The sequence below is a fragment of the Neoarius graeffei genome, chromosome 10 (genome assembly GCF_027579695.1).
Source record: "Neoarius graeffei isolate fNeoGra1 chromosome 10, fNeoGra1.pri, whole genome shotgun sequence".
Taxonomy (NCBI): domain Eukaryota; kingdom Metazoa; phylum Chordata; class Actinopteri; order Siluriformes; family Ariidae; genus Neoarius; species Neoarius graeffei.
Genome location: NC_083578.1, coordinates 63,481,661 through 63,507,597, shown reverse-complemented (window position 1 = coordinate 63,507,597; position 25,937 = coordinate 63,481,661). Strand labels below are relative to the sequence as shown.

Here is a 25,937-nt window from a genome sequence, read left to right as displayed (position 1 = left end):
GGTTGAAATTGATCCATTCTGTACACGAGTGCAGTAGTATTCAGCTGTGTTTTTTACCGACAAGATGGCGGCTGTGTACTTTCCGGTCATGTGACTGCAAGATCTCTATAGTGAGTAGTGAACGAGTGAGTGATTTCGGACACAGGGAGTGTCACCTTACAGAAACTATACCATATTAACTACTAATTACACACAGTTCTTTATTCTCTATATGTGAAATGTCTACCCTACAAGCCCCTATGTACATTATAAGAAACTGTAACCTAGTTGAATCAGCACATTAATGTAAACCTGTGATTTGCCTTGTAGTTACAGAAAATTAATCAACAGCTTCTGACAAATCAGAACTGAGAATTCTGAGGTATAATAATGATTAATAATAAGGTCTTCATTCTTGCCACTTCAGCAAAAAATACTGGCCCACATTCTAAAGCACTGAGGGACAAATTCTAGTTTATGGTCATTATTTATGGTTTATGGTCTGTAATTTCATCTGTCTGTAATTTCATCTGTGCTGTATGTCGAGCATGTATAGCATATTTGACAATAAAGTTGACTTGACTTGACTTATTTTTGACTTAATGCCTTTGCTGATCTGTCTATTTTCCAGGCTCATCAAGATATGTTCATAAAGTTGCTGCAGTCTACCATGCGTCTGATGGACTGTCCCTGGCTTCAGGCCCAACAAAAGGGACTCGTGGACAGCTGCATTCGAACTCTGTCCATTGCTGGTATAGGACAGCTATTTGTTTTGTCACAAAAAGGCTTAGCCGCAGTTAAATGCCGACTCTCTGAATAAATCATCTAACAGTAGATAAAGCATGGTGTTCTGTTGATAAAAAAAATAAAATATGTTTTTTGTCATTTTTAAATAAAATAAAATAAATTGTCCTGACTCTCTCTATAGCTAAAACCCGATCAATCTGTCTGCCGGTGGATTTAGAAGCCCTTGTTAACATGATGCTTAACAACAATTCAATGAATGCTCTGGCCCGTGCCACCCTCAACTATAAGAGTAGTTCGCGATCTACGCGACCCACCGGCCCCAACAACCCATGGGACTATAAGAACATCATTGAGAAGCTGCAGGTTTGTGTGTAGGATTTGTATGAAATGAATAAAATAAATTTCTAGTTAGAGTAGGATGTTTTAAGAAAGTTTTGGTGGCTGACTTTGTGCACTCTTAGGATGTCATTAACACACTTGAGGAACGATTAATGCCGCTGGTTAATGCAGAGTTGTCTGTATTGGTGGATGTCCTGCACCAGCCTGAGCTGCTCTTTCTAGAGGGCTCTGACGCTCGCAACCGCTGTGAATCTGGAGGCTTCATTTCCAAGTGAGACATCTCTTCATCAACATGCTGCTGCTTGATTAATGACATGAAAAATTGACAGACTTCTAAATTAATAAAAGCCATGTTTTAACATGTTTGCCCATGCTACAGTGCTGGTGGGTATAGTGTCTTTTAAAAAACAATGCTGCAGTAAAGTTTGCAACATTATTTCTATGCTGTATTTCTGCATGAATGTATTTACTTACTCTCTCTGTCCTCCAGACTAATTCAGCACACTAAACTCCTGATGAACTCTGATGAAAACCTCTGCATCAAGGTGCTCAAGACTCTACAGGAGATGTTAATCCGTAACCTGGAATTTGATGAGAAGGTTGGATGTTTAGGCGTGATGTACAGTCCCAAAAGCTTTTGAACATGGCTGTTTTTTTTTTTTTAATTATGTGTAATTACAGTTTATCAGTGTTTAGCAATTAAAGGTAGACTGCCTTTCAGATTTTTCAAATGTAGGTCATAAAAAGAATTTTCGCTGATACCCAGTTATTTTTGTTTAGTGGACCGAAAGCTACTGAATTTGAATCACAGACTTCCAATTTTATTAGTTTTTTAAAAAATAGAACAATTAATGAATTTAGAGCCACGTGGCCCTAAAATCTCCGCTATTTTTTCTTGCTTCACCATGACCCAATTCAAGATGCTACGTTATACATCACATGGTGGGCTTTCCCCGTTCGTGCAAGGTATTGTGGGATACAAATTTGAAACAGGAGAGAAAAATGGAGGATGTGAGTGTGCAAATGAAATGTGAAAGACTGACTACAGTAACGGAAAGCGAGAAGAAAAGACTTCATGTTGCGAAGGAAAGGAAACGCAGGACCAAACTAATAAATATCGACAGTCAGCGAGCACCTTGGTGTGATCAGCTGTTTGTTTAGTGACAGAATGCTATAACTGTCAGTGCACGGTCAAAGTAAACCTGTAGATGGCAATAATGCAACACTGGATGCCAGCTGCCGTAAAACCCAAAAGAAGAAGAAGAAGGTGAAGCTGCGCATGCGCACAAGGACTTCCTCTGTCTGCTTGACTGCGCGAAGCGAGTGATTTCATGCATATTATTTGCTCAGGAATCCCCTCAAATTAAATCACTTCCCAGCCACAGAATGGCCTGCTATTTTGAGATATTACATAAATAAACAGTATCACAATGACCAAATTTCAGAGAGAACTAAATTTCACCGATTTTATGAACTTGAAAGGCCGTTTAGCTTTAACTAACTAATGTTTCATTAAATAACTACATCTTTCATCTAAACACTTATTCTCAGGTTCTAATGAGACTCTAAATTATTGTTTAATTAAAGGCAAAGCGTGCACTTGTTTGGTAAACTATTTACTGCAAGACCATTTTAGTGTAAACGTATTTGTCCTGCCATTGATTCCTACAGTGTTACTTTCAACTTGTGTTTCTTGCTACAATCTTATGTTTGTCGGACTTTCTTGCCCACTATTTATTCACTAATGAGTGTTTCTTTTTGAAGGGGATTGCCTTGAGAAAGGTGTTGTTGCAAAATTACCTCTTTAACAAAAAGAGCATGAAAGCTGACCTTGCTGAACTTGGAGCTGGAGGTTTGTTGCAGTTAAAATATTGTTGCTATGATTAATGCATACTATAATAGAGAAAGAAGTAATTTCTTGAAATGGCTACATACTGGATTTATTGCTACTAAGAGACTTGTACCAAGACCCTATTTTATTCACCCTGGAATCTGAATTGCTGTTATGATGGCTGTGTACCACTATCCAACCAGACAAGTCAGAAAATGGACACTAATTATACTAGCTCTGGAATGCCCTTTAAGGGAATTTGAAGACACACCACAGAAAGAAGAAGAAAAAAACAACAACAATAAACCAGTAGTGATGTTTGATGATTGGACAATCTTTTGTTGGTGTTGGTGAGCTAATATCAGTGCAGTCATTGCCTTTATCTTCTGTTGTGTCATACTTGTTTTGTGCAATGATATGTGATCGAAAAATTACAAATTTGGTGCAACCCATTGAAAAGAAAGCTACTGGGTCTAGAATTCTCACACTATCAAGGAGAAAAATGAGGATTATTAAGCGTGGACTGGGGCATAGTTATGTTGGACATGTGGAAAGTTATTTGTGGGTGTCTGGATGGGCTTGAAACTACATTTTTTTTTTTTGTATGTCTGGTTTGAGTGAGCAGCGTATGTGTGTGTACTTACGCTAGGTGGAGAGGGAGAGCGAGACTGGGCAGCTGTGGCTGCAGTACAGTGTCGTCTGGATAGAGAAGGTGGCACAAAACTGTTTACAGACATCATTACAAGCACCAAAAATGAGAAAATCTTCCAAGCGAGCATCCAACTAGCCATCTGTCTGTTAGAGGGAGGCAACACTGAAATACAGGTGTTTGTATCCACATAGTCACTGGTCATGTGATTTGTAGTTTGTTTTTAGTTTCTGTGACACCTTTTTTTAAGCTTAAGACTTTGTTGGTGTCTTCCTCTAGAAGTCCTTCTACAAACTGATGATGGGGGACAATAAGTCTGAGAAGTTCTTTAAAGTCCTCAATGATCGTATGAAAACTGCACAGTTGGATGTCAAAGCCACCACTTCAGTCAACGTGGGTGAAATGACCCACAAAGCCAAAGACGAAAAAGGTCTTGAACCAGGTGAATAAACACAGAAGCAAGGTTTTATGGAGAGGTCTTTATTACAGATCCACCTACTATGCTGTTACCTGACATATACTGTGAAAATTGGATTAGTGTGGTTTGTTTACTCTAGTGGTCAATAGGATCTTCCATATTTTAAATGATGCTCAAAAACAGAGATTGTATCTACATTGCATGAGAGATGAATTTTGCATTCTTAGCCTAATTGACCCATGACTGTAATCAGTATATAGTGCAGTTGAGAGCAAGACTATGCCCAAACATTATTGTTGAATCTCCTCAAATTTTGAAAAAAAATTGTTCATATTTGTGTCACACATGCTGATTTTTAAATTTATCCAACATCAGGGAGTTAAGCAAAAACAGACCATGGGATGAAGAGACAGTAAAATGCATTGTACAGCAATTTATTAAAATTAAATAAGCAAGCGTTTCAGAGTTAAAATGACCAGAAATGTGTTACATAGACACAAAGAAATTATACCAAAAATTACTGAAAATTAAACAAATAAATAATATTGGCTGGTGTTGACTGTTATATCAGATATATTTCATTCAGCTAGCATGATATTGAACAAGTCGAAGACGAGTTCAGTATCATGCTAGCTGAATGGAACATATCTGATATACCACAAAAAAAGCCATTATTATTATTATTATTATTATTATTATACATGCACATTCAATGGAACAAACGTGGGGGCCATATTTGTTTACAAATTGTCACAGTCGCTCACTAGCGCGGATGTTTTACGTGTAATATGGATCTTATGGCATTTTCAATTCACTGTGACAGTCAACTGCGGGCGCCGGCGGCAAACAAAGACATGCTTCTGCGCATGCGCAGCAGAAAACTTTCTCACTGGATATCCATATCAGCTCTGACGTGTGACGTCATGTTGCCTTGACAGCCATGCAATATCATAAACCATATTCAACACTCGTTCTCCATTGGGTAGAGTGACGAAATACATGTAGGTTAAGCGATATGCAAACAATATTGCATGCTATCAAGCCAAATGAATGAAGCCCGCTAGAAGGGAATAGAATACATGTTTTTATTGCATTAAAAAAGTGTCCTGTATGTATAATAATCCATGATATAGCATTTTTAAACAAATAGGCAAGATGAAAGTAAAAGGCCATGGATGTCTATTTGTTTATTACCACAGGTGAAATGTGCTCTAAAGTAGGAGAATGAAAATGTAAGGCTTTGATTAACACTTTATCTCCTGTTATAGGGGCGCACACAATGTATCCGCCAGGGGAAATGGCCCAGTATGGCCAAAACCCCATGGCCCTGGCTCCTGCTAACCAGGCTGAGCAGCAGGAAGTGGACACTGAGATGGGCCCCTCAGTCATTATCATGAAGCCTATTCTACGCTTCCTTCAGCTGCTCTGTGAAAACCACAACCTTGATCTCCAGGTCAGCCACTGCTTTATCTGTTTTTATAGTAGATCGTTATTTAATGTCTTGCCCACAGGTTTTGTAATTTTGTTTAACACTTTTGGCAGAATATAACTCTGTACTAATTGCACTAATATTGCCTCAGAATTTCCTTCGCTGTCAGAACAACAAGACAAATTATAACCTGGTCTGTGAGACACTTCAGTTCTTGGACATCATGTGTGGGAGCACTACAGGGGGCCTGGGTCTGCTGGGTCTCTACATCAATGAGAACAATGTGGAGCTGATCACACAGAGCTTGGAAACTCTCACAGAGTACTGCCAGGGACCATGCCAGGAGAACCAGGTCAGAAAATTAATCGCAGAATGCCTGACTACATTTTATATCAGATGCTATGGCAGGTTAATTTTTTTTTGTATGAATGAACACAAACATACAATCCATGCTAATTTTATTTCTCTATTCTATCTATTTGAAGACTTGCATCGTAACTCATGAGTGCAATGGAATTGACATCATCACTGCCTTGATTTTGAATGACATTAGCCCTCTGTGTCGCTACCGGATGGAGTTGGTGCTCCAGCTCAAGGTATTAACTTGCTGCAATATCACTGCACCTACAATAAGTTAGTAATAGTCAGTTCTGCTAATCATTTCTAACAATTTGGCTCCTCATATTATACATTTTAGCATACAGTATGTGCAAACTTCTCTTTTGTACATCTTTCAAGCAAAGATCATACAGGGTCTCTTCATTTTTAATACACAAGAGGAAGGTTATGGGGTTAGTGCTTTTATTATAATGTGATTCTTGACAGGATAATGCCTCCAAGCTTTTACTTGCCCTAATGGAGAGCCGTCATGACAGTGAGAACGCAGAAAGGATTCTGATTAACCTCCGACCCCGTGAACTGGTCAGTCCACTTAGCTGTGCACCAAAGAGTCAAAGATGTGCAACTTAAAATATGCAGTACACTCATTATATGACTTCACTGGCCAACAGATTGAAGTGATAAAGAAGGCTTATCTACAGGAGAGTGACTGTGAGGATGCAGAGGTGTCACCGAGGGAAGTCGGCCACAACATCTACATCCTGGCACTACAGGTACACTATTGATCAATTATGTACCTTAAATCAGTTTCTTGAATGCTCTTCAGACTGTTAACCCTCAGTATTGACATTCTGTATAGTTGGCACGGCACAATAAGACTCTCCTTCACCTGTTGAAACCACAAAAAAAGTCAAAAGAAGAGCTTGAAGAGGGCATCTCTTCTATGGTAAGTGTTTCAAATGACAGCTGTCTTTTGGCTTTCTCACTCAAATGGTGTTCATGACGACATTCGTGCTTTTTTCTGTAGCTCAGTCTGAACAACACGGGATTCTCCCAGATGCTGAAATCCTCAGCTCCAGCACAGGTTCAACAGGAAGATCCACTGGAGTACTACGCTAAACAAACTTCTCAGATCGAGGTTAGCTTTTTGAAACAATATCGTTCCTCTGTGCCTTAACATTAAACTCTAATACTAAAGTTCTCTGAATTCCATAAGTCATTTTTCACTTACATTTACAGTTTGGTTAATTGAGTATGACTATTGCATTATATCAGATAGTTCGTGAGGATCGCAGCATGGAACAAATTGTGTTCCCTGTCCACCCCATCTGTGAGTTCCTGACAGAAGAGTCCAAGTTCCGTGTCTTCACCACCACGGAGCTTGATGAGCAGGGCAGCAAGGTCACAAACTTTTTTGAGCAGTCCATCTTCCTGCATAATGAGATGGAGTGGCAGAAGAAGTTACGCAGTATGTGCTGAGTTCTTGTTTCTTGTTTCATCTGAGCAGTTCTGAAACACTTACTTCACTAGAAAAGTTCTTCACTAGCGTCTGGGCAAACATGTAATTGATGTTGCTCAGGCTGACTTCTGGTAGATCGCCAAAAATCAAAGAATAATTGGGTTTTCACCAAAATGAGTTTTTTTTCTGCCAATAATATTCTTCAACAACTCATAAATATAATCATAAAAATAATTCAGCAAAATGTTGTGGAAATGTTTTATTGACTAGTCTTGCCTGATGAATGATGTGGTAATATCAGCCAATCTGCTTAAAGATGTGTAAAAACTAGCTAGCTAAGTGTGATATCCTCACACAGTGAACATTTTGGATCAAGTCGTTTCCCAGGTTGAAACACATTTAATTTAATCATACTGAATTTGTTTGTTTTCACATAATAGCTTGCAGGTTGGTTAGCAGACATATCTATTAAACCTGCAGCTGCAATACAACATATTCACACAATAGAAGAGCAGACAGACTGATGTAGCTGTTTCATAGCAGAGCTATGAAAGTTATGTTTGACTAAATTGTATTGTTAGTAGGCATATCAGGTGAAAATTCAAATTCAATCCAAATTGCTTGAATCTGCTCACATTTGAATTCAGAACTGAATGCAGAACAACATACTTTTTACAGAATTAAAATGGTTATCCATTCTTGAAATATTACAAATCAAAGATTGAAAAAAAAAAACCGCTTAATTTTTAGAAAACTGGCATAATGTATTAGGCTCACATGGTACAAAATGGGCCTCACTAACGAATGAGATCAAATGTTTTTTCTTCATAACTTTGTTTTTCAAGGTATTTATATGGAAATTGGCAGGCACATAGATGGTTGTATACTGAATACAAAGTTTGAAAAATTAGTAAAAAACAATTATGCAAAATTGTATTTAATTAGTATTAATTATGCTAATTAGGTAAAAACGTTAAATCGGTACACTCTCTTCTTCAAAGATTCACCAAATGGCTTTATTTGTGCAATATAAAGCTGATCTTAACTCTCATTTATACATCACAAAGAAGGAGAAATCACTGTTAATTATAAAATATGCATAAATAAGCATTGAATGTCATTCGCATCTACCATTCTCTATCAGAATAAAAGAGTAATAAAAGATTATTTATAATACCCTCTTTGTGCTCTGTAGGCCTTTGTATTTCTAAGTAGGGCCTACTAGTGTTTATATGAAAGAATATAAATGATTATTTCAATTAATATTCACAGCTTTCAAGGCGAACCTTGAAAAAACTGTGTGATCCACATCCAATAAACAATTCCATTTAATTGAATGGAAATTTGACACTCATGTTTCTGACTTCTGTTTTTTTAAAATATCATTCCGACCACTAAGATCTCAATATTTTTCATCAAAACAACTCCAGTTATATTCTAAAATAGTTATTTATTTACATGAATCAGTTTGATTAAAAAAAATAAGTCGGTAAAGCTATGAAAACTCACTTCAAAGTCTCCCATGAATCATAACATCAAAACTAGCAGATGGAAAATTATGCCGAATACTTCATCAGAAACAGTGAGAAATAGAGACCATCCCTATAAAAGTTATCTGATTGATGTTCATGACTAATCCAGTCGGAAACCCATCAGAAGAGAGAGAGAGCCTGACCGCTTTCCTGTGACTCAAAAAGCACTGGCAGTTTCCCGACGTCACGCGAGTCAAGAGTGGACTCTGTTGTACCAACTTCAACCTGCCATTACTCCCAAAGTACTGAACAGATCTTAATGAGAGAAATTTTCTTGGAAAGCAGAAATTATAAGCTTTTTAATGATAGTATTCGCGATAGAAAATATTAAAGAGTTAAGCAATGACAGATTTGGAAACTCAGATGAGCGTCTGCATGCACAGTTCTCACAGCACGGCCAGCGAGTGTCTGATATGCCTATTGTTAGTAAAGATATTCTATTGGATGACTTATTTTCAATGTAGAACTGGTTTGCAGTGAGTGCTTATTGGTCTCTGTTTTTCCAAGGTATGCCAGTGCTGTACTGGTTCTCTGGGCGAATGTCACTGTGGGGCACCATCTCATTCAACCTGGCTGTCTTCATCAACCTCATCATTGCCTTATTCTACCCATTTGACTCTGGCCAAAGTACACCATCACAATATCTACTGCACATTATATGTTTATATGTACATTGTCAGTTTATTAGGTGCGCCTACCTTGTACCTACACTTGCTGGGTATCTCATAAGGTACATCTACCAGACATATGCACTTTACCAAATGAGTAAATGTAAATTTATAGTTACATTCAGTGGCGGCTCCTGAATTTTTTTTCAGGGGGGGCAATTTTCCCTCGTTATGTCTACACGGACCATAAATGTCCACAGGACTGAAGTAGATTGACCTAGGTAGCAAGTCAATAGTCAACCAAACCCAGAAAAACACCACGGTGACTGGAGCCCTCAGTTTCGTCTTTGCCTCGTAGAGCTAACTCGAACACTCCACAAAATTTCACGCATTGGGTGAGCCGGTTTAATATGTGCCTGTTCTTGCTCACCTCATCGTTGTGGCGGTGAACTGCTAGCCTGTAGCCCTCATCCGGTTGTGTAGCGATGTTCACTCTCCCAAAAGCTGAAAATTTCAAGCAGCTGCCCATGTGAATCTTTGATGACTCATGTTTTTTTATTTTCTCCGACAAATGATGTATGTCCGAAACTCCAGTGACAGTCCAAGCAGTGTTGTCCGTGGAGCCACCTCCAGGGTGGAAAAGTAAGCAGGGGGAGCAGAAAACCGCTGAGGCGTCCTCGCAGCCAGCTCGCCAGGATTTGCGCTGGGACCATGTTGAAGTAAACCTCGAGTATATGATTTCCCCCCCTTGTCGAAATTTGTTTTATGTTTAGATTTGGTTGACGGGGTTCCAGCTTGTTTTGTTGCCAATTTAGCTCGATTTGATCGCTGACTAAATGGAACTTCTTTTAAGGACCGCACTGAATTGTTTTCCGCATCCATCTCACCTCAGAAATTGAGCGGATCGAACGCAACTTTGCCACGCTTCGCAGTGACGTAAGCACGTTAGGGCAAGCCCCCCCGGAACCCATAGAGATTGCATTGGAGTGTCAGTCAGGAGAAAAAAAATATATTAACATGGGACTCTATCAGTGAACTCTTGGGCGATTTCAGCGTGACTGAAATCGCCCCAAAAGGGGCGGTACTCTAGAAGCAAGACCACCCTGATTGGACAATGATACTCAGAGACAGATTAAAACGGCCTCGAGCAGCGCTGGTGAAAGTTTGTTTTAAAAAAAGAAAAAAAACTTTTTCGTTTTGGCAGTGCGTCGCCCAATCGCCCTTATGCACCAGCCACCCTTGGTTACATTTACTCCTTGTAGGTAGACTGTGACCTATCTGTAGCTATACATAATGTATCAACACTCCCATACCATATATCCTGTACCTTGAAAAGGGGCCACAATTAAGCCAGCACTGACCACATATTATTTGGATCATTCTCAGTATGGCGTTGACAGTGCAGTGTCTTGCTGGTACAAGTGTAACAGGTGAATTGGTGTTGTGCATTTGTAGACACCTCAATATCACTATTATATCGAATTAATAATGCAACATACAGTCAGTAATTGTATACCTACAGAGTGCAGCTGCTTGAAGGTTTCCCTGAAAAAATGTCAGTACAATGTAGGTGCAAGGTAGGTGTACTTAATATTGTTGCCATATCAGTATCAGCATCCTAATGCTTGACTCTTGACTCCTTTCAGGTTCCATTGATTCTTCATTGTTGTACATGATGTTTTGGGTCTTTTCTGGCCTGTCAGTTTTGGGTCTGTTTGCTCAACGCTATGGCCTGCAGCTTGTCACCGTAGCTGTCATCCTGCGCTTCATTTACCATTTTGGCATTGGCCCTACTCTCTTCATGCTTGGAACTATCAATGTAAGTCTGAAAATCAGCAAGGTGTGTGACCAAGTGGACCTTTACAGTCATTTTGAGAAAACATGAAGGGCTTTAACAAACAACAAGGCATCAACAAACAGTTAAAAAAAGGGTATTGTTTTCACTATATTCCAGTGACTTGGGTAATCTCTTCTGAATGTAGCGTAGTACAAAACAATTAAATACCTATTCTGTTTACTGTAGCAATATAATACATTTTTATTAATTCCTCAGTATTAAATTCAATATAATCAAAGGTGGCATGGTGGTGCAGTGGTTAGCACGGTCACCTCATAGCAAGAAAGTTCCGGGTTCAAACCTCACAGGTGATGGGGACCTTCCTGTATGGAGTTTGCATGTTTTCCCCATGTCTACAAGTGCTCCAGTTTCCCCCACAGTTCAAAGACGTGCAGGTTAGGTAAATACCCAGCTACTGGGGTTGCACAAGACAGTGCATACTTGGTGCTGGTCCCAAGCCTGGGTAGATTGGGGAGGGTTGTGTCAGGAAGGGCATCCAGTGTAAAACCTATGCCAAATCAAATATGCAGAACAGATCTGCTCTGGTGACCCCTAACAGGAGCAGCCAAAAGAAGAATAATCAATATAATCAAAGACGTGTTCTTTTTTTTTAACACAAATATTTCTCAAGGTCATGATCTGTATGAATCTTTTATCAGCTTTTAATGGGTTGTTTGCATATGTCACTGTGCTGTATGGCCAAAAGTATCTGCCCGCCTAAACATCACACTCGTGTGCTTGTTGAGCGTCCCATTCCAAAACCAAGGGAATTAATATGGAATACATCACCCCTACACCCCCCATTTCTGCCATAGCAGCTTCCACTCTTCTGGGAAGGCTTTCTATTGGATTTTGGAATATTGCGATGAAGATTTGTGGCAGTTCAGTGACACAAGCGACAATAGTGAAGTTGGGCACTGGTGGCAGGTGAGAAAGCATGGGGTTGAGGTCAGGGCTCTGTGCAAGCCACTTAAGTTCTTCCACTCCAACCTTGGCAAACCATGTCTTTTATGGACCTTGCTTTGTACACATGGGCATTGTCATGCTGGAACAGGTTTGGGCTGGGCTGTTTGCTTCCAGTGAAGAGAAATCTTAAAGGTAGACTGCCTTTCAGATTTTTCAAGTGTAGGTCATAAAAAGAATTTTCCATGACACCCAATTATTTTGTTTGTTTTGTTTAGACCAAAAGCTACTGAATTTGAATCACAGACTACCAATTTTATTAGGTTTTTTTAAAATAGAACAATTAATGCCAGTGCCCAACTCCACTATTTTTGCCTGCTTCACTGTGACCCAATTCAAGATAGTATGTCATGCACCATGTGGTGGGCTTTCCCTGTTCGCACAAGGCATTGTAGGATACAAATTTGAAGCAGGAAAGAAAAATGGAGGATGCGAATGAAACGTGAAAGACCGACTACAGTAACAGAAAGCACGAAGAAAAGACGTTATGTTGCGAAGGAAAGGAAACGCAGGACCAAACTAATAAATATCGGCGGTCAGCGAGCACTTCGGTGTGATCAGCTGTTCATTTAGTGACAGAATGATGTAACTGTCAGTGCACAGTCAAGGTAAACCTGCGCATGCGCACACGGACTTCCTCTGTCTGTTTGACTGTGCAAAGCGAGTGATTTCAAGCACATTATTTGCTAGGGAATCCCCTCAAATAACTTCCCAGCCCCAGAATGACCTGATATTTTGTAAGATATTACAGAAATAAACATATATCACAATGACCAAATTTCAGAGGGAACTAAATTTCACCGATTTTTATGAAATCAAAAGGCTGTCTTGCTTTAAAGCTATAGCATAAAAAGACATTCTAGCCAACTATGTGCTTCCAAATTTGTTGCAACAGTTTGGAGAAGATCCACATATGGGTGTGATGGTCAAGTATCCACATGCTTATGGATCTATATTATGACTGATGTCTGTTAACCTTGTGCTTCATTTTCTGTCTCCATTCCTGTTGCTCTTAACAGCTCATCAATAAGATTGTGTACGTTGTGAGCTTTGTGGGTAATAATGGTACATTTATCAATGGTTACAAAGCCATGGTGATGGATGTAGAGTTCCTGTACCATCTGGGCTACGTGTTCACCTGCACACTAGGGCTTTTTGTCCATGAGCTCTTCTACAGTCTAATGGTAAATATATCATTTAATTTCTGACAGCATTTCATGTGCCATATATTCTGCTTTCTGCACTGACCTTGCATACTTGTAAAATGATTTGAAAATCATTAAAATGATTTGAAAGGCTACATTGTCATTCACATACATTCAACCTTTCCAGTTATTTGATCTGATCTACCGTGAGGAAACCCTTTTCAATGTCATCAAGAGTGTGACACGTAACGGACGCTCCATTCTCCTGACTGCAGTGTTGGCCATTATCCTGGTCTACCTCTTCTCCATCGTGGGCTTTCTTTGCCTCAGGGATGACTTCATCATGGAAGTGGATCATTTACCTTCCATTGGTGGAGGTATGTTTGATTTTGAAATATAGTAAGTTGATAGTAGGAGCTAGTGAAAGTTGTCACTGAGCACAAGAAACTCTCAGGGGGATATGTAATTGATCCTTATTTGCCAGCAGATCTTTTAAAAAATGAAAAATGCTGCTTGCATAAGTATTCAACTCCTTCAACTTCAGAAAGGTAGAAGCATCTTTTGCTGATATACCAAATTTAAGTTTGGAGTAGGTTCAGACCAGCTTTGCACCCAGTTTGGGATATATTTTTGCCCATTCTTCCTGGCAGATTTGCCCCAGTTTCTTCTGGTTCGTTGGATGTTTTTTGTTGAGTGCAATTTTCAAATAGTGCCACTGATTCTGGGATTCAGCTGTAGACTTGTCTTGGCCATTTTAGAACATTCGCTTTTTTAAACACTCCTGCTGAAAGCTGAAGTTTTTTCCCAAGCAGACCAAAGCAACTTCTCTTTGTGAAACTTTTATGGGTTGGACCAGAAATGAGGAGATGGGAGGCAAGTTTGGGACAACTCAGAAGGGGATCATTATTTTTCTTTCACTATTTTCTTTGATTTTCAGCGATTGTGTGTGTAAACACACACACACACACACACACACACACACAGAGAGCTCTGTGCTGCTCAGCCCTCTCTCTCTCTCTCTCTCTCTCCTGCAGCTTTGACTGAATCTTTTTGAACGTTCCACAATTATCGACACCCAGATGATTATTTATTTTAAAAAATCGTTGGTATGTGGTATTAAGTTAACAAAACAGTTTTTATTTAAAACGTGTTTTACATAGACTTATATTTATACAAAATATCTTTTATATAAATATACCGATGTCATTGCTTATGTAAATGAGGAAGTAATTCTAATGTTTGTAAACAACTGAACTGATAATGTTAACCTGTGTCAGAAAATCTTTCTATTCCACTTTCTACCCACTTTCTAAGTATTTTCATAGATCACATTTTGTTAATCATTTGTTGTTGTTTGTATTAATTTCTAGTTTTGTAGTTTACCAATAAATGTCAACAGGAAATTAGCATTTTAACCACATGAAAATCCAGGTCAAAGGTCACATGTCATTCCTTGAATCAAAACTGTAGGTACCTTGTTGTCAATCTAGGTCATCCTAAACTTGTTCTGTTATACTTTGGTACATTTTTATAGTGTTAAAATAGATCTATTAAATCTGAATATTTCAAGCATGTAATTTTTTATATGTTAGGAATTTAATTCTGGTCTGATTCTATTTATTGCAATCAGATTCCAAATACTCTATAAACATTCCGTTCTGTTATGAATCAGAAAAAAAATGATTATAAATCACAAGACTTTTATTTTTTTAAAGTACTTCATTTACTTCAACAATGTTACACAAAGATTGATCCATAACAGTTGTAAATGTCACTTAATTCCACAGGGTGTCAATAATGGTGGACACCGGTGAAAGTGGTCACTATTATCGACACTTTACTTGACTTCTCAAACATGCGTTTAGATACAAAATGGCGACTGTCAAATGAAAGAGTAAGAAACAAAGTAGGTTTTGACAAGGAGATCATGAAATATTGGTGAATTTGATAAGTAAAAATATGTCCATGATCTTTCCACCATGCTTACCTGCAATGATAACATCCGGGTTTTCCTCAAACTGCTGATCGTGCTGAAAAAAATTCCATCTCAGGTAACAAGCTGTGTCATCAGACGACAAGATCAAAGGGTGAAGGGGGGTCTTATGGTTGGTTAATTAACTAAAAATAACTGTTGGAACTGAAACTCACCTTTTGTAAAATAGTTTTTTATTGGTAAATCTGAAAAGGTGTCGATAATTATGGACTGTCGATAATTGTAGCCGCTGCGCTAGCCTATTATTGTTGTGGTCACTGTACTGTTCCACTTAGGCATAAAATGGGTTTCAACAAAAAATGTTATCAACATTTTTTATTGTTTAAACATTTTCTAAACCAAAGATCTTCATCTCATTATCTCTAGCCGCTTTATCCTGTTCTACAGGGTCGCAGGCAAGCTGGAGCCTATCCCAGCTGACTACGGGCGAAAGGCGGGGTACACCCTGGACAAGTCGCCAGGTCATCACAGGGCTGACACAGACACCCATTCACACTCACATTCACACCTACGGTCAATTTAGAGTCACCAGTTAACCTAACCTGCATGTCTTTGGACTGTGGGGGAAACCGGAGCACCCGGAGGAAACCCACGCGGACACGGGGAGAACATGCAAACACCAGACAGAAAGGCTCTCGCCAGCCACGGGGCTCGAATCCGGACCTTCTTGCTGTGAGGTGACAGTGCTAACCACTACACCACCGTGCCGCCCCTAAAGATCTTTCTTTTTTAAAAAAAATATTTTCAACAGGGCGGCATGGTGGTGTAGTGGTTAGCGCTGTCGCATCACAGCAAGAAGGTCCGGGTTCGAGCCCCGTGGCTGGCGAGAGCCTTTCTGTCTGGTGTTTGCATGCTCTCTCTGTGTCCGCGTGGGTTTCCTCCGGGTGCTCCGGTTTCCCCCACAGTCCAAAGACATGCAGGTTAGGTTAACTGGTGACTCTAAATTGACCGTAGGTGTGAATGTGAGTGTGAATGGTTGTCTGTGTCTATGTGTCAGCCCTGTGATGACCTGGCAACTTGTCCAGGGTGTACCCTGCCTTTTGCCCGTAGTCAGCTGGGATAGGCTCCAGCTTGCCTGCGACCCTGTAGAACAGGATAAAGTGGCTAGAGATAATGAGATGAGATGAGATATTTTCAACAAATTTAATCTTTATCTTTTTAAACATTTTAAAGCTTTTTTAGAACATTGAAGGCAATTTCATTCTGAAGGCCTTAACATAGGTTAAACATTTTACATTTAGCCAAATGTATGCTTAAATTGTGGGTCACCCTTACCTAAAAATATTTCATCCAATTGCAATATAATTGGCCTAGAGTTCAGTAACTAAATTGAAAGCAGACTGCATTAATGACTTGCATTAATACATCACCCTTGTACCACCATCAGTACATATTCCACAAGAGCAGCAGCCCCAATCAATATGACTCTCCTGAACCAAATCATTCAAAGACCTGAAGATTTCTTCTGCTGTAGTGTGAGCTGGTAGAGAATGACAAAACAAAAACTCCTCCTGGACACTGAGCTCTTTAACATAGTGCATGTACACCATTAGTTGAGCACAGTTAGCAACGTCTGTCGATTTGTCCAGCTGAATGGAGAAGAAAGGGAAACTTTACTTCCTTCTGTGAACAAAGTTCCTTTAGCTTTCCATCAAAAAACTCCTGTGCCTTGGACTCCAAACTTGGGTGCTTGGTTTCAACGTGATGCCAGAGTTTACATGGTCTCATACTGTCATTAGCTAGCACTTCTTTGCAAATAACACACTGAGGCAGTAGAGCATCATCTGGACCAATACATGAAAATCCAAACTTTAAATAATCATTGTCATACTTCCTCCGTTTTCTGTTTGCACCAGACTCTCTTTCCTCTCTCACTTTAGATATTAAAAATTTATCCATATCTCTATCCACGGGGCGGCACGGTGGTGTAGTGGTTAGCGCTGTCGCCTCACAGCAAGAAGGTCCTGGGTTCGAGCCCCGGGGCCGGCGAGGGCCTTTCTGTGCGGAGTTTGCATGTTCTCCCCGTGTCCGCGTGGGTTTCCTCCGGGTGCTCCGGTTTCCCCCCACAGTCCAAAGACATGCAGGTTAGGTTAACTGGTGACTCGAAATTGACCGTAGGTGTGAATGTGAGTGTGAATGGTTGTCTGTGTCTATGTGTCAGCCCTGTGATGACCTGGCGACTTGTCCAGGGTGTACCCCGCCTTTCGCCCATAGTCAGCTGGGATAGGCTCCAGCTTGCCTGCGACCCTGTAGAAGGATAAAGCGGCTAGAGATGATGATGATGATCTCTATCCACACATAGCTTGAGTTAGCTAACCAGATGTTTACTATTTTTTTTTCTATTTTTTTCTCACACTGCGCCTCCCCTGAAGTTCTTTAGCGCCCCCCAGGGGAGGCGCGCCACACCTTTGAAAACTGCTGTATTAGCCCAAATTATGATAGTAAGTGACGTTTTCGAGGAATATATATAAACAGTTAATGAAGAGTGGTTTTGAAATCTTGTGATAATCTTTGACTTGATTCCTGACGAACTGTGCTTAATTTAGATTCGGAGCCGAGCTGTATTGCAGATGGAGTGGACTGCAATGAAGAGACTGGACTTATAGCAACATCAGAAGGTTAGTTTTTTACTTACTGCACTCAGTCAAACGTTTATAGTGACATAAGCTTAAAATATCTGACCCAAAGGTTCCAGTAAACTCCACCCTCTGACTTAAAATTATCTTGCAGAAGAAGATAACACAGAGCGAGCGTGTGACACATTATTAATGTGTATAGTCACTGTGCTGAATCATGGCCTACGAAATGGGGGAGGTGTAGGAGATGTTCTACGCAAGCCCTCAAAAAATGTGAGAAGACAAATGCATGCCCTCACATACAACAAGAAGGAATATACTATACAGAAGAATTAATTTGGCATTAGCTTGTGCAAAAAGCAACTCAAGATGTTTTTACATTTATTGTACAGGAGGTGCTGTTTCCTGCACGTGTGGTATATGATCTTCTCTTCTACTTTATTGTCATCATCATTGTACTGAACTTGATCTTTGGTGTGATCATTGACACCTTTGCTGACCTGCGTAGTGAGAAGCAGAAGAAAGAGGAGATCTTGAAGACTACCTGCTTTATCTGTGGTAAGAGCTTAATGATGAGAGAACAGCATTTCCTACATCTGCAGTCTGTTATGGCCGGGAAGCACAGGACCATGTTTCCTGTAAGAAGTCTGTAAGCCAGTGTAAGACTACTGATAAAACTTCTTCACTGGAAGTCCTCTGAAAAAGAGCTACATCCAGTTGCTTTAGCTTTAGGACTTTTTCAGTGTTGTTTCATTTTTCTGCCAAAAGGTCTTGAGAGGGACAAGTTCGACAATAAGACAGTGTCATTTGAGGAGCACATTAAATTCGAGCACAACATCTGGAACTACCTTTACTTCATTGTACTGGTGCGAGAGAAGAACAAAACCGATTACACTGGTCCAGAGAGCTATGTGGCCCATATGATAAAGGTGAATTATTCACTGTTGCTTGAATATCAGATGACCAAATTTAGCAAAGATACCATTAGTTAAATTCAAGTAAGCTAAAAGGGTTTTATTAAACATGTGGAAGAAATGACAGTCATAATCGAATATAGGATTAAAGTAATAAATGTCATGTCCATTTGTCTGTAGAACAAGAATCTGGATTGGTTCCCACGCATGCAGGCCATGTCTCTGGTCGTGACTGAAGCGGAAGGGGAGCAGAACGAGATGCGGATCCTACAGGACAAACTATCAACCACCATGAAAGTGGTTACACACCTCACTGGCCAGTTAACAGAACTAAAAGAACAGGTGAGGCAAATGAGTGCTTACTAGTGGCGCGACACTAAAAATATTCACCATGCATACAGAAGAGGGCATTAAAAGCTCTCCTCTAAGCGTGTTTAGCTGCTCCTGTAAAGTTGCACATGCAGCAGTTTGAAAAGATATGGTGGCTAGATTCATGGGTCATGGAGAAGCATGTGTTAGCCTTCACCCTCACAGATTGGCAGCTGTCATGAAATGAACAGGAATCGGAGGCTTAAAAATTGGGAGGAAACAGATGCTTTTTGTAGGGTTTGTTTCCTGATGTTGTGGTGCACACACTCATAATGTATAGGTCATGAAGCAGTTTGTTTGCGCAGCTAAAGAAGGCCTTTTCTTTTTTAAACAGAACTAAAATTAGGTTGTATCTCATCATGCTTTTATTTAATGAAGAATAATTCATCCAATGATGATGAGTGTTAGGAACACTCTCTTATGTATTACAGTATATTTTCTACTTTTATACTTTTTCCCGACCAGTAGGACTGTTGTCTATAATATTATCAGTGTTTACTGCAGAGTTTACTTTTGAGCCCTCGTTCATTTCCCTTGTAGCTTAATTGACGCTATTGTAATTATAACCATGTTGCAAAATATTTAAATTAGCGGATAATATTCTGTGAAAGACCCAAATCAGTGTTTGCTATTAGCAGTGGTATGTTTTTGTGCAGATGACGGAGCAGAGGAAACGGAGGCAGAGGATGGGCTTTGTGGATGCCTCTAATCCTGCAATTCCCCCTAGTGCTGCTGGAGGAAGCTACAAAGCTTAAAGGGGAACTGAAGGCAAATTTTTTTTTATAAAATGTAGAATGCATTTCTGACAGCTATTTTGTCACTGCTATAGCAAGTTATGAGTGTTTGAAATATGCTATGTAATATATCAGTCCATATGTCAAAGCAATGGCCGTAAATGAGATTCACTGAGACCTGTGCAAGACTTCGTAGGACGGAAGTAAAACGTATAGTGGAAATCAAAATGACCAACATCTGCCAACATTGTCAAAAGATGCGCGTGCCCTCCTTCGAATGCTGACATAATCAAGCCGGAAGTTTTCCCTCTGTCCAATATCACTCCCTACTCACTATATAGGGCACTATATAGTGGGGACGCCATTTTGTAGTGCTGTTCGAAACCTTAGTGAGGATTATGTGGGAAATGCGCTCAGTATAATATGTATTTATCACAAAAATACATGCATGCATTTATTATTTTGAAAACCCACCAGCCACCTGATCTAGTGCGTTTTACTTGTGCGACAGTAATGACATAAATACCAGCGTGACGGACTCGTCCTTATCCTGTCGACTTTCCAACTCTTCTCTACTCCACGTTGGTTCGAAGTCGTATTGAATAATCTCCATGTCACGTACGCGAGGGAGGCGGATGTATGTGCAGAAGTATACAGTTTAATAAAGTGCAGAATATATATACAGTGAGACAATATATACACAGGCAAACAATCCAGAATGGCAGGCTAGATCAAAAATGAGAATACAGTCAAAAGGGTCGGTCGAGGCGCAAACAGTACATCAAAGGCTAAGCGAGGACAAGAACGAGAAACAGGCACAAGGATCGTGAAACAGGATATCAAGATAAAGGGCAGAAAGGCTTAGTAATGCGTACATGCGTATCGTAATAATTTGCGATGCAAATGCATCAGCACGGTCCTTAAATAGGCAAACACATAGTTCCTTAATTGAGCTCAGGTGTGCCTTGTTCTCGGCGCACGTGCTGAAATCCACTTGGCATGTGCGCAGCCCGAGGCGCGCCTTCAGGTGCACGCGCCATGGCGCGCAGGACTGACACTCCATCACTGATGAAGCTGGCAAATCTCGAAATTGATCTAAATTGGAATGATATGGTGATCTGGACGCTGTGTAAACAGTTTTTAAAATGGCGGCGCTGACACTTCACGTTTGAAGTCTCACACAAGTCTCGTGAAGATTGCGCGGATAAGCAACACCTGCCGTGGACCATACGAACTACATTCAACATGGCTAAAAACCGAAAAGGCTGATAAGTGTAACATAATATGCAAATACGAGTCACGATATAAGGTTAATAAAACCGAAAACGTAATTGAATAACACGTTAAGCAAGTTTAAAAATGACTTCAGTTCCCCTTTAATGCTGTGCACTGTTCTCAACCAGCTCAACAAAGTTGAGATCTGAGTTGGGATTTTACTGACCTTGATAATGTTTTTGAATGTATGTATTAATGCAGTCATTAGATACTAGCCCTGAATGCAACAGGATGCTACAGTTATGACTAGTTTTATGATAAAAAATAATTTAGCATCTTTGTATGATATTTTATTATATTTTAAAGGGAAAATGTATCATTTGTAATATATTTTAGTGTAATTTTATTAATTAACTTATACAGAAGTGCTAACTCTACCAGTTGTGAAAAGTGCCTAATCCTTCAGTGATGTGTCTATTTAACCATATATTTTTTAGCCAAAAATAGTTTAAGGCCAATAATATAGGCCTTAAACTATTTTTATGCATACTTATATTTATATATTATATTTATATATAAATATTATTTATGTATATATGTGTGTATATATACAGAGTCTACCTGTAATATGCCATTTTTCCGAGCCTTTCAATAAGGCAATTTTTTTTTCTATACTTTTTCACGGTAGATGATGCAAATAGCCCTCTGTATTTAATCCTTCGTTTGTCTAATTTTTATTTCAGTTTTATTTGTTATCTATTTGACTTTTTCTTGCTACTGTAACACGTGAATTTCCCCGATGTAGGATGAATAAAGTGAATCTAATCTAATCTAATAGAAGTCATGAGAGAGGGTAGTGGTACAAATTATGTGATGTATATAGCTATTTAATGATGTATATGCAATTAGGATGTGTTTTCTCTTTTCTTTTTGTTTCTACAGAAATATGTGCTCCTGTACTGAGCTTTAAAAACAAAACTATTTACATGAAGTCCATTTTTAAATGGCTGATGGTAGAAGCAGTGTATAAACATGAATACAATAAAACCAAGTGTCAGCTGTGTGAAATGTCTGAATCTTGTTCGGCTATACTTCAGAAATTAAATTTATTTCGGATACATTAAATTTCAGTGTAAGCCTCACAACCCGCATAAGTTAGACTACTGTAAGCATGAATTGTGGTTGTGGTTGATTTTCTATAAATACTCGAAGCAGGACTGATCAGTAAATCCTGGGCAGGAACCTAAGTAGGGCCCCTCTAACCATCCCCACCCTGCAACCCAAGACATGCAAAATAAAATGCATACATTACAACATGTACATACATTATGAATATTTAACCTCAGAGCGATGCAGAAGGCTGGCTTACCTTAGGGAACTGGCTTCTTTCTTGCTTTTCACCTCAAACTTTTACAAAATTAATATTCACTGGCTTCTCTTTCCAAGTTTTCTTTTCATCAACACACTTAGTGTGAGTTTAGAGTTATCTGTTTTGTTTTGTTGTTTTTTTCATCTGATGATCTAATACCAGGAAAAAAACATTTAGGACCTAAAAGACTGCTAGTTGGTTACAACTTCAAACCTACTCACCAATAACATTTTTCAATTTATTTCAAATTTTGTAGTTCATATTCATTGCCTTGTGTTCTGTGTATTGTTCTATGCTAGTTGAGGGCCGTCTAGTGGCCAGGGCCCTTGGGCATATGCCCAGTAAGGAATCTGTCCCTAAGGTGCATTCAGCATTTGAATTGACATAGTGATTGAAGTAAAGGTAAGGGTTAGAGATAAAGCATGAGGTAAAATTAAAGGCTAGAGGCAAAGCATGAGGCAAAGGTGAGGGGTAGAGGGAAGGCATGAGGCAAGGGTGGAGGTAGAATGAAGCCATGCAGCAAAGGTTAGGGGTAGAAGGAAGGTATAAGGCAAAGGTGAGGGGTAGAGGGAAGGCGTGAGCCAACGGTGAGGGGTACAGGGAAGGCGTGAGCCAAAGTTGAGTGGTAGAGGGAAGGTGTGAGCCAAAGGTGAGGGGAAGAGAGAAGACATGACGCAAAGGTGAAGGTAGAATGAAGTTGTGCAGCAAAGGTGAGGGGTAGAGGGAAAGCATGAGCCAAAGGTGAAAGGTAGAGGGGAGGCGTGAGCCAAAGTTGAGGGGTACAAGGAAGGCGTGAGCCAAAGTTGAGGGTTAGAGGGAAGGCATGAGCCAAAGTTGAAGGGTACAGGGAAGGCGTGAGCCAAAGTTGAAGGGTACAGGGAAGGTGTGAGCAAAAGTTGAGGGGTACAGGGAAGGCGTGAGCCAAAGTTGAAGGGTACAGGGAAGGTGTGAGCAAAAGTTGAGGGGTACAGGGAAGGTGTGAGCAAAAGTTGAGGGGTACAGAGAAAGCAAGAGCCAAAGATGAGGGGTAGAGGGAAGGCATGAGGCAAGGGTGGAGGTAGAATGAAGCCATGCAGCAAAGGTTAGGGGTAGAAGGAAGGTATGAGGCAAAGGTGAGGGGTAGAGGGAAGGCGTGAGCCAACAGTGAAGGGTACAGGGAAGGCGTGAGCCAAAGTTGAGTGGTAGAGGGAAGGCGTGAGCCAAAGGTGAGGGGAAGAGGGAAGACATGAGGCAAAGGTGAAAGTAGAATGAAGTTGTGCAGCAAAGGTGAGGGGTAGAGGGAAAGCATTAGCCAAAGGTGAAAGGTAGAGGGAAGGCGTGAGCCAAAGTTGAGGGGTACAAGGAAGGTGTGAGCCAAAGTTGAGGGGTACAAGGAAGGTATGAGTCAAAGGTGAGGGTTAAAGGGAAGGCATGAGCCAAAGTTGAAGGGTACAGGGAAGGCGTGAGCCAAAGTTGAAGGGTACAGGGAAGGTGTGAGCCAAAGTTGAAGGGTACAGGGAAGGCGTGAGCCAAAATTGAAGGGTACAAGGAAGGTGTGAGCCAAAATTGAAGGGTACAAGGAAGGCGTGAGCCAAAGGTGAGGGGTAGAGCGTGAGCCAAAGTTGAAGGACACAGGGAAGGCATGTGCCAAAGCTGAAGGGTACAGGGAAGGCGTGAGCCAAAGGTGAGGGGTAGAGTGTGAGCCAAAGTTGAAGGATACAGGGAAGGCGTGAGCCAAAGGTGAGGGGTAGAGCGTGAGCCAAAGTTGAAGGGTACAGGGAAGGTGTGAGCAAAAGTTGAGGGGTACAGGGAAGGTGTGAGCAAAAGTTGAGGGGTACAGAGAAAGCAAGAGCCAAAGATGAGAGGTAGAGGGAAGGTGTGAGCCAAAATTGAAGGGTACAAGGAAGGCGTCAGCCAAAGGTGGGGGGTAGAGCGTGAGCCAAAGTTGAAGGATACAGGAAGGCATGAGCCAAAGCTGAAGGGTACAGGGAAGGCATGAGCCAAAGGTGAGGGGTAGAGTGTGAGCCAAAGTTGAAGGATACAGGGAAGGCGTGAGCCAAAGCTGAAGGGTACAGGGAAGGCGTGAGCCAAAGGTGAGGGGTAGAGCATGAGCCAAAGTTGAAGGGTACAGGGAAGGTGTGAGCAAAAGTTGAGGGGTACAGGGAAAGCATGAGCCAAAGGTGAGGGGTAGAGGGAAGGCGTGAGCCAAAGTTGAAGGGTACAAGGAAGGCGTGAGCCAAAGTTGAAGGGTACAAGGAAGGTGTGAGCCAAAGGTAAGGGGGTAGAGCATGAGTCAAAGTTGAAGGGTACAGGGAAGGCGTGAGCCAAAGTTGAAGGGTACAGGGAAGGTGTGAGCCAAAGTTGAAGGGTACAGGGAAGGCGTGAGCTAAAAGTTGAGGGTTTCCTCCAAGTGTCTAAAAAAATATGGGTAGGTGGGTTGGCTGGCTCTAAATTACCCATAGATCTGAATGTTTGCGTGTTCATGGTGCCCTGCAATGGCCCACCTGGGTGAATTTGCCTATTTCACCCAGGAAAAATTTCCATTTCCGGTTGAGAGTACATCGTGCGAATTCTGGCTACCGCTTCTCACCACGGCTTTTTATTTTATTTTCTCTCCTTTTGTCAAATTTTTTTTGTGTTTGTGTAGTTGATGTTTGTTTTTGTTTGAGTGTTTTTGTCTGCCAGTTGTGGTGTAGCTCTGGACCCAGTTTTGGGGGTCAGTTCCCTCCAGGCCTTGGTTCGTCGTGGGTGATGCCTGTGCTCCTAGCTATGGACTGCATGAGCTCATTGCTCATTTTAGCATCGTGGTTGTCCAGCGCTCTGTGCAGCAGTGCTTTAGTGCTTGGCGTGATGTTCTGAGCGATGTTGCTCGGTGGTGTCGCGGCGGCTGTGCGGGCGGTTTGAGACATACCAGCGCTCTGCGTGGCAGTGCATCTGTGCTTGCTTTGTGGATCCATGGCGTGGTGTTCCGAGTGATGTTGCCCGGCGGCTGTGCTGGCGGTGTGGGACTTGTTTTCGTGCGCCTTTTGGTGGGACTGTGGCTGCTACGCCATTGGAATGACATCCTGACCTCTATTTGGTTCTATTTATTCTTTTTTTCCTCCCTATAATTGTAAAGCTACCTTGAGTTTTGAGAAAGGTGCTATATAAATTGAAATTATTATTATTATTATTATTATTATTTGTGGCGGCACGGTGGTGTAGTGGTTAGTGCTGTCACCTCACGGCAAGAAGGTCCGGGTTCGAGCCCCGTGGCCGGCGAGGGCCTTTCTGTGTGGAGTTTGCATGTTCTCCCCGTGTCCGCGTGGGTTTCCTCCGGGTGCTCTGGTTTCCCCCACAGTCCAAAGACATGCAGGTTAGGTTAACTGGTGACTAAATGGACCGTAGGTGTGAATGTGAGTGTGAATGGTTGTCTGTGTCTATGTGTCAGCCCTGTGATGACCTGGCGACTTGTCCAGGGTGTACCCCGCCTTTCGCCCGTAGTCAGCTGGGATAGGCTCCAGCTTGCCTGCG

The 25,937-nt window shown here is 40.8% G+C and overlaps 1 protein-coding gene across 1 annotated transcript in view; it reads left to right on the top strand.

Annotated features, from left to right (window-relative positions):
• itpr3 (inositol 1,4,5-trisphosphate receptor, type 3) overlaps positions 1-22,144 on the top strand; it is an 85,419-nt gene extending 63,275 nt beyond the window's left edge. The window contains exons 34-58 of the mRNA XM_060932074.1: positions 611-731; positions 908-1,089; positions 1,188-1,336; positions 1,556-1,664; positions 2,830-2,917; positions 3,546-3,721; positions 3,825-3,987; positions 5,232-5,416; positions 5,544-5,744; positions 5,878-5,988; positions 6,218-6,313; positions 6,403-6,504; positions 6,591-6,677; positions 6,759-6,869; positions 7,007-7,199; positions 9,230-9,349; positions 10,977-11,149; positions 13,150-13,314; positions 13,463-13,652; positions 17,815-17,886; positions 17,999-18,117; positions 18,237-18,402; positions 18,613-18,773; positions 18,939-19,100; positions 19,784-22,144. Coding sequence (XP_060788057.1) covers positions 611-731; positions 908-1,089; positions 1,188-1,336; positions 1,556-1,664; positions 2,830-2,917; positions 3,546-3,721; positions 3,825-3,987; positions 5,232-5,416; positions 5,544-5,744; positions 5,878-5,988; positions 6,218-6,313; positions 6,403-6,504; positions 6,591-6,677; positions 6,759-6,869; positions 7,007-7,199; positions 9,230-9,349; positions 10,977-11,149; positions 13,150-13,314; positions 13,463-13,652; positions 17,815-17,886; positions 17,999-18,117; positions 18,237-18,402; positions 18,613-18,773; positions 18,939-19,100; positions 19,784-19,882 — 3,501 coding nt within the window. The 3' untranslated portion in view covers positions 19,883-22,144. The remainder of the gene's footprint in view (positions 1-610; positions 732-907; positions 1,090-1,187; positions 1,337-1,555; positions 1,665-2,829; positions 2,918-3,545; positions 3,722-3,824; positions 3,988-5,231; positions 5,417-5,543; positions 5,745-5,877; positions 5,989-6,217; positions 6,314-6,402; positions 6,505-6,590; positions 6,678-6,758; positions 6,870-7,006; positions 7,200-9,229; positions 9,350-10,976; positions 11,150-13,149; positions 13,315-13,462; positions 13,653-17,814; positions 17,887-17,998; positions 18,118-18,236; positions 18,403-18,612; positions 18,774-18,938; positions 19,101-19,783) is intronic.
• The last annotated feature ends 3,793 nt before the right edge of the window (positions 22,145-25,937 follow it).